The sequence below is a fragment of the Herpailurus yagouaroundi genome, unplaced genomic scaffold (assembly GCF_014898765.1).
Source record: "Herpailurus yagouaroundi ecotype Mexico unplaced genomic scaffold, PumYag 159, whole genome shotgun sequence".
NCBI classification, from domain to species: domain Eukaryota; kingdom Metazoa; phylum Chordata; class Mammalia; order Carnivora; family Felidae; genus Herpailurus; species Herpailurus yagouaroundi.
In genome coordinates, this window is record NW_024412400.1 from 77,751,361 (window position 1) to 77,759,219 (window position 7,859).

General features: G+C 41.5%; 1 protein-coding gene across 1 annotated transcript in view; it reads right to left on the reverse strand.

The window, feature by feature from the left end:
• The window catches only part of LOC121034232 (basic proline-rich protein-like), an 8,012-nt gene extending 712 nt beyond the window's left edge, over positions 1-7,300 (reverse strand). The window contains exons 1-4 of the mRNA XM_040481139.1: positions 7,243-7,300; positions 5,323-5,361; positions 2,084-2,217; positions 11-807 (exon numbers count right to left, since the gene is read on the reverse strand). Of these exons, the coding sequence (XP_040337073.1) occupies positions 11-807; positions 2,084-2,217; positions 5,323-5,361; positions 7,243-7,300 (1,028 nt within the window). The remainder of the gene's footprint in view (positions 1-10; positions 808-2,083; positions 2,218-5,322; positions 5,362-7,242) is intronic.
• Positions 7,301-7,859: the final 559 nt, after the last annotated feature.

The following is a 7,859-nucleotide window of genomic DNA, read 5'->3' on the forward strand; positions in this document are numbered from 1 at the left end:
GGGAGTGCACGAGGGGGCGCGGGGGAGCGGCCGCCCGCTGCAGGCGTGGGAGGGAGAGGGGCCGTGAGAGAGCGTGGAGAGGGGTGTGCGCAAGGTGGACCGGATGTGAGAGTGCGGCTGCCAGGGCCCGCGGGAAGGTGTGTCTCGGAGGTGAGAGGCGAGGGCAGGCTGGGAGACAACAACTTTCGCGGCGAGTTGGCCGCGTCTGGCGCCCTTGCGCGGTCCCGGGCGGAGCGCTCGCTCGGAGACCCGCTCCTCGCCCGGCTCTCTGGGGCGACCGGGCGGCGCGTGTGGTCGAGGGATCGCGGACGGGGGTCGGGACGCCTGGGGCCCGGGACTGTGCACCCTGGAGAAGTTGCCGCCAGCCCTGGGCCTCAGTTTCCCGGCCCGTTGGGGGAGACGGAAGGCCAGAGCGTAGTCACGTCCCCTCCGCCCGCACCCCGTGCGCCCGGAACCCCGCGGCGGGCGGCAGCCTGACGTTGGCAGCTGCTCTCTATTCTGGGAAGTGCCGAGGGCTTCCCGAACGGCCGCTGCGAAGCCAGGTGGCGGGTGGGGAGGCCAGCGGGGAGGGGGCAGGGGCTGCGGCCAGGAGGACGGACGCTTGCTGCTGGATTTCGAGGCCAGGTTCGGTCCCAGAGCAGGGGTGGTGGGAGGCGAGGGTGGCTGGAAGCGGAGGCACTTGGGCTGTGTAGGAGTTCCCCAACCGCTGGGAAGGGCCCGGAGAGGAAAGAGGTCCTTCCAAGCGGAGGAAACAACGTGACCGACGGAAGAGGCAGGGTTGCGTTGATAGCAGCCCGAGCCGAGGGGCTAGGGAAGGAGCCAGAAGGGCTGGAGGCGGTTGGGAGTTCCTGGGCCCGGCTGGAAGTCTGGTGGTTAGAGCCTAGTCCCAGCCAGGAAATAAAATTCTGCAGGGAAGAAGAAAATTGGCAGGATTCAGTAGTGAAGAAAGGGCAGAAGATGATTCCAAGATCTGGACTTGTGGGGGCTTTAGTGGGGGTGATGGCTTGACGAGAGAAATAAGAGTTCTTGGGGACGTTGGGGGGGGTCTCTTGGTGAAAATGGAACAGCTTCAGATCTCTTGGCTGGGTCGTGATGTACTGTCTTTCCTAAGCTTTTCTATTAACCAAGGGGTAGGAGGGAGCACGGCTTGTTTGTTTGTTTTGTTTGTTTGTTTGTCTTTTTAAAAGCATGTTTCCAGGCCCCTTTCTTTGAAGACTGACTGTGAGCCTGGAGTTTGTATTTTCCTTAAGTACTCCCAGGTAATTCTTGTTTGGGACGCCCTGGCAGGTGGAAGGCCTATAGGCTTAGAACTCAGACCTTCCTCCTTTCTGCCCCCAGCTGTGTGGCTTAGAACGTTCCAGCATCTGTGAGCCTAAGTTTCTTCATCAGTAGGAAGGAAGGAAGAAAGAAAGAAAAGAGAAGAGAATAACCAAATCTTGAAGGGCTGTTTTGAAGTCCATATGAAAGATAATTGAGTAGGGTGTTGAGACAGTGGTAACACATTTAATGCTTTTCTTAGGAGCTGATGAGCTTTAAAATATTTTCTTTTGGAGAGGGAGGTCTCCTTAAATAATTCGCTGTCCAGAGGAGAAAGAATGGATACATTTTTACCTAGATATTGCAGTTATTTGAATTCTGTCTTTGCTCTTAAATATTCTCAAATTTCCTCTCTCTAAAAAAGGATTGGATTTTACTGCTCCTGGAGTGGGATAAACTGAGTGTAGATGCTTTCCTACCAAAATGTACCGGAGAATCATAAATGAAAACTGTGTGTATATAAACCTATGCAGACCAAGAGGTAATGATCTTCAGATTATTTACACAGATGCCCCTAATTGGTATTTATTTCCAAAAATTCAAATTTGCATCTTCTAAGAGAAATGAGAGTGGCAGGGGTACTTAATCTTGCTCTTCTCTGAAAGGTTAGTAAAGCTTTTTTGTTGTGTAATATTTTCAGGCATATTAATTCCTTGGTCCTACTGCAAAACCACAAACATTTTAGCGTGGATTCTGTAGTGGGCAGCAAGCATCTAAAGATTCTTAGCCAAGGTGGCTTCTGGTGAACTCTCTCAGCATGTTTCACCTGGTCAGTTTGGAAATTGTTTCTGAGAAGTAACTGTTCACTGCTGTACTTTGTGTCTTCTGTCATGCCAGGATTTTGTAAGGAGGACATGTTTCCACCATCCCTCTGATTTGTAGCACCCACAGTTTCATATCCTAGAATGCAAATTTGCTCTTTCACATGGTAGAGAACAGGACAGCCTCAACTTGGAAAACCAGAAATCCAGAAGTCATTGCCCCTGCCTTTATTTTCTCCTGAGTTCCCCTAACTTATCCCCTCCTAGAGAGTTGAAATGGAGATGAATCTAGACTGAACATAAGCCTAATAAGCCAAGATTTTTATGAATGTTTAACTGAGGTCAAAAATTTGGAGACATTTTTATATTAGGCATATTACTTTCAGGCATATTAACCTTTTCCTCAAGAATGTTGAAGGCAGTACAGATCCTTGTGATTTTTCAGTGATTCCTTTGGGCAAGCTTGCAGTGGGGTAGCTGGGACAAGATTTCCTAATGTCACTCTGCAGGTAGGAGAACTGAGGTCCAGAAAAGTAAAATTTCTTTCTGGTCATACAGAGAGATTGAAACAGGACTGGAAAGCATATTTTAGCTAAACAGAGGCTGTTAAATGTTAAGTCTTCATTTTGGACTTTTTAAAGTTTTTTTTTTTAATGATCTCTTCACCCAACATGGAGCTCGAACTCACAACCCCGAGATCAGGAGTCACATGTTCCACCTGCTGAGCCAGCCAGGCACCCCTTGGACTTTCATGACCAAAATATTTCTGTCTATGGACAGAGCACCTTCTGATAGCATCACTGTGGTCACCTTAACCTTCTGAATCTACAAAAACTCACCAGAAATGTTTTTGCTCAACTAATGATGGTGGTCTGAACGGCCAATGGTGCTAGGTAATGCACGGAGTTGGGTGGGAAAATGAAGCCTGCTTGCCAGAAGGCTGGGGGGAAAGCACTATTTGGAGCCAATTCAGTATTTGGTGGCGTCAGCACCTGCTTGCTCATTGGGAATGATGTAGTGGTAGGGTAAGGTCTTTTAGCAGCTTTTCTTGAATTAGTAGAAGAAAAATTGTTTGACCTTATTTGAGTTAATTCACCTCTCTGAGTTTCAGATTCCTCATTTGTAAGATAGTCTAACCTACTACTTCAACATAAACTCCGGCTTCTCTGTATTTTTCATATTTTTTTCAAATACTGGGCTGTCTCAGCTCTACTTCCTTGCACATCTCCTTTCTCTGGAATGTTTGTTCCCCTGGTAGACTGCCTCCTCCTTTGACTTGACCCCAGAATACACACAGCACTTCATACAGATAAGAAATATCTTGTCTAGTGGTGATCGTTGCATGACGTTGTGAATATACTAAAAGCCATTGAAGTGTGGGTTTTAAATGTGAATTTTTGGTATGTGAATTGTCAATTTTTAAAAATTATATGAGGAAAAAGTCTTCTATATGGTGAATTTCTAGAGAAATGAAATTTTGTTGTTTTTTTTTTTCATCCTTTGACCAGTATCAAACCTTGCACATAATAGAAGTTCAGGTAATATTTATTGTATAAGCAATTTGCTTATACATCCTTTGAGATTTGCTCAAAGGATTAAATGAAGGCATATGAGATTGTACCTATCTTGTGCAATGCTTGCCATGTAGTGGGAGAAAATGTGCACTTTTCTCCCCTCATTGAATCCATTCATTTATTCATGCCATTACACACTGTTAGGCACTGAGAATACAGAAATGGATAAACATTGTCCTATCAAAGCATTTAGGATCAGTGGGGGGTGGGGGGAAAGGGGCAGAGGCAGATATATAAACACTTTATAGAATGGCATTAGAGATGCCATAAAAGACTGTGAGCATAGAGGAAAGATCATCTCATTCAGTCTAGGGTCAGGGAGGGGATCGTCATGGAAGAACTGATATCAGAAATGGGCTTTGAAAGATAAGCAGGGATTTGCTAGGACAGGAGAAGGAGTCTGCATGCTAGGCAGAAGGAATAACAAATGCAAAAGCATAGAGACATAATAAAGCATCTGCTCCACACCTAAAATCAGATTCAAATGTTGACTCAGAAACAACTTTGAGAAAAAGAGAACAGAAAATAATGCCTCCCACCAAAACAACAACAACAAAAACAGTTTCCAGAATTAAAGACCTAGTTCTTCAGATTGAAAGGGTTTAGTGAAAGCACAGCAAAAAGATCAGAGCCGGTCACCTGGCTGGCTCAGTTGGAAGAGCATGCAACTGTTGATCTTGGGGTCCTGAGTTTGACCCCATCCTGGGCATAGAGTTTACTTGGGAAAAAAAGACATTCAAGGATTCAGATGTATCCTCATTTTGGGGGAAGCTACCAGAGAATAAGTGCCAGCGAAACCATGGAAGAAGAAGATACGAGATTTGGGAAATCTGGAATCCAACCCAGGAGATGATGAATAGAAGATCCAGAATGCCACCAATGCAGTTTTCCAAAGAGCAACCAACACAGATTGGAACAAGAGGATAGGTGGCTAAGTAAGAGAGGACCTCAAGGAACGAAAAGATGGAACTTCTGTATGAACACATAGTAATTGTTTCTACTAGGATGCCAAGCATGTTGGAGCATTTGGGGAAAAAATCATAGGTATATGGAAAACTAGGCAGATGGAAAAGGAAATCATTAACTCTAGGAAAAACACATAGTCATAGAAGAAAGGAGCAATGGTCATAGGCTCAACAGTGAAAATATTTGTATAGTCATGATGTAAACACTGGTATATTATCCAAACTGCATAAAGAGAACCTACAAATTAGAAAAAGACAACTGTTAGAAAAATGGGAAAAAACATGAATTAACTAATTCACAGAAAATGAAACAAATGGACAATAAGCTCAACTCGAGAAATTGAGGAAATTAAAACTATTCACAAACATTAACTTGGCAAAAATTATGAAATTCTGAATACAGGGATTGGTGAAGATGTACAGCATCAGAAACTTCCATCCACTGCTAGTAAGAGTGTACGTTGGTATAATTCCTCTGAAGAACAGTTTGTCAATATCTAGTAGGACTGAAGACCTAGGCCCATAGCACTCCCTGGCAATCTCCCATTCTCCTAGATCGCCTTTACATATCTCACCTCTCTCCACATCCTCTACCCTCCAATTGCTCTTCATCCACCCTAGGTCTCAACTGATAACCTTGCTCTCTGTTTCATCAAGAAAATAGAAGCAATGAGAACGCTTCAACAAATTTATCAGCCCACATACCTGCATCTGTGCCCGTAGACACTGCCTTCTCTCCTATTGCTGTGGACAACCATGCATGATCCAAAAAAGGGGAAAGAAACTGATGACTCCAGAGAAAATGAATAAACATGCACACCCTGTGACCTATCAATTTCTCCTCTAAAGAAATTCTATATGTGCACATATATATACGAGGTTCATTTTTGCATGAGTATTAGTGAAGAAATGGAACCCAGATCCGTCATCAAGAAAGTGGATTTTTTAAAATTGCGGTATAGTCATAACTTGAATATTTTACATCAGGTCAAAGAATGTGCATGTTCATTTTTTCTGGAATCCTTAGTTTTTCCCTCTCTTCTGGATGAAATCAATGTAATAGGCTACCTGTATCAATGTTAAATACCAAAATATATCTTGCTGAATGAAAAGTTATATTGTAGGAAGAAGTGTTTGTTATGAACCACTTATAAAGTCTGAAAACATGCAAAACAATTCTATTGCTGATATGAACATATTTATATGGTATAAATGTATGAAAACATGCATAGGAATGACAAACTTCAAATTTGGGATGATTACCTCTAGGAGGGAAAAAAAATGAGTAGATGGCAAGGTATACATGGAATTTCCATTGTGACTGGGTTTTGTTTTCATTTTGAAAGCTGGATGGCAGATAAATGGGTGCTCTTTTTTACCTCTTGAGTAGTAAAAATTTTATTACTCTCTGGCAGGGGATGATTCTTAAACCAGATTAAACATCATAATCACTAGAAAAACTTTAAGCGTACAGATTCTCAAACACCTACCACTAGAACTCCTGAACCCAAAATTTCACAGATGGGGCCCAGGAATCTACATTTTTTGAAAACCAAAAGTTGTTTTAGTTTAAACATATATAAAAACTTGATATGTTTATGTATACACATATGTAAATTTTAAGCATACGTAACATATATATGTAATGTTGGACTTGCAGGAAGGTGGCAAAAATAGTACAGAGATGTCCTGTGTACCGTTTACCCAGATTCCCCAGATGTCAACATTTTATCACATTTGTTTTATCCTCTTCTCTGAAACATTTGAGAGTAAACTGCAGACAGAATGTCCCTTTATGCTTAAATACTTCAGTTTATATCTGCTTTAAAAAAGCAGTCTTTACATAACCCCCTTATAATTGTTAAAAATAAACAGGAAATAAACAATACTATTATCTACAAACCTTATTAAGACTTCACCAATTGTGCCAATCATATTTGCTAGAGCAAAAGAAAATTCCAAATCATTTGTTACATTTCACTCTTTTGTCTATTTCCTTCATCTGGACAGTTCCTTAGTCCTTTGTTTTTCAAGACTTTCACATTACTGATTTTAAAAAAGCTTACTTATTTGTAATGCCCCTCAATTTGGGTTTGTCTGATGTTTCCTCATGGTTAGATTTTAGTTCTAGATTTCCTTGCAGGAATACCACAGAAGTGATTATTGTACGTTGTATCAGTAGGCTTAGGATACTGATCTGTCCCATTACTAACTTTGGTGATAAAATTTTGCTCATTTGCTGACAGTGGTGTGTACCAGGTTTCTCTATTATAAAGTTACTCTGTTATTCCTCATAATTTCAACCACTAGTTTTAGTATCTATTATTGATTCTTGCCTAGACGAATTAGTATTATGGTTGCCAAATGGTGATGCTAATTTCATCATTCCTTTTGTATTAGTTGGCTTTCTACTGAAAGGAAGAGGTTTCCCTTGTCCCCCATTTAATACATCAGTATGGATTCATATTTTATTCAAAGTGTTATAAACTTTTACTGTCGTTAAGTATTCTCAGATTGTCCTGCTTTTAGCTAGTAAGAACCCCTTCAAGCTGACTCGTGTAAACTTCTGACTTTGTTCCCAGTTTGTACTTTCTCTGCCTCAGTCCTATATAATCAGCTATTTACCTGGGGAGCCCTGGTGCTTCTTTAGCAGTGAACAGTATTTAGAAACAAAGATCTGCATGTTGGATATGCTCATTATTTCTGGAATATTGTTGATTCTAGACCCTCTCAACCAAAAAGTCTAAGAGATAGATTATGTAAATATACACACATGCAGATCTATGTATGCCTGTCTATACTGACCAATTTATTGCTATTTTAAAAATCATGTGTTCATACTGATACTTCTGATTCTAGTGAAACACTATAGGGTTCATTCTGTTCTCCCGCTTCATATTTGTAACTCTCAACGATGAGAAAACTGGCTCCCATTATCCACAATATATTTACTTACTTGCTTCATCCTTAAATACATGGAATTGCTAACCAATGCCTTCATGGAAAAAAAAAGTCTATTAACTGATTTCCTGTTATCTAATATTAGTTTAGAATTCTTTTGTGTTTAGTCTGAGAGTATACAGTCCAATTACAGTGTTCAGAAGTTACTTGTGTTTTATTTCCCCCTCCAGCGTAGGTTATTTTATTCATTTGAAATTTGGTTGGTTCATTTGTTTTGCACATTTTAGTTGCCCTCCCCATCATTGTTAATTTTCTTTTTCTTTTTTCCTTTTGTTGCTTTG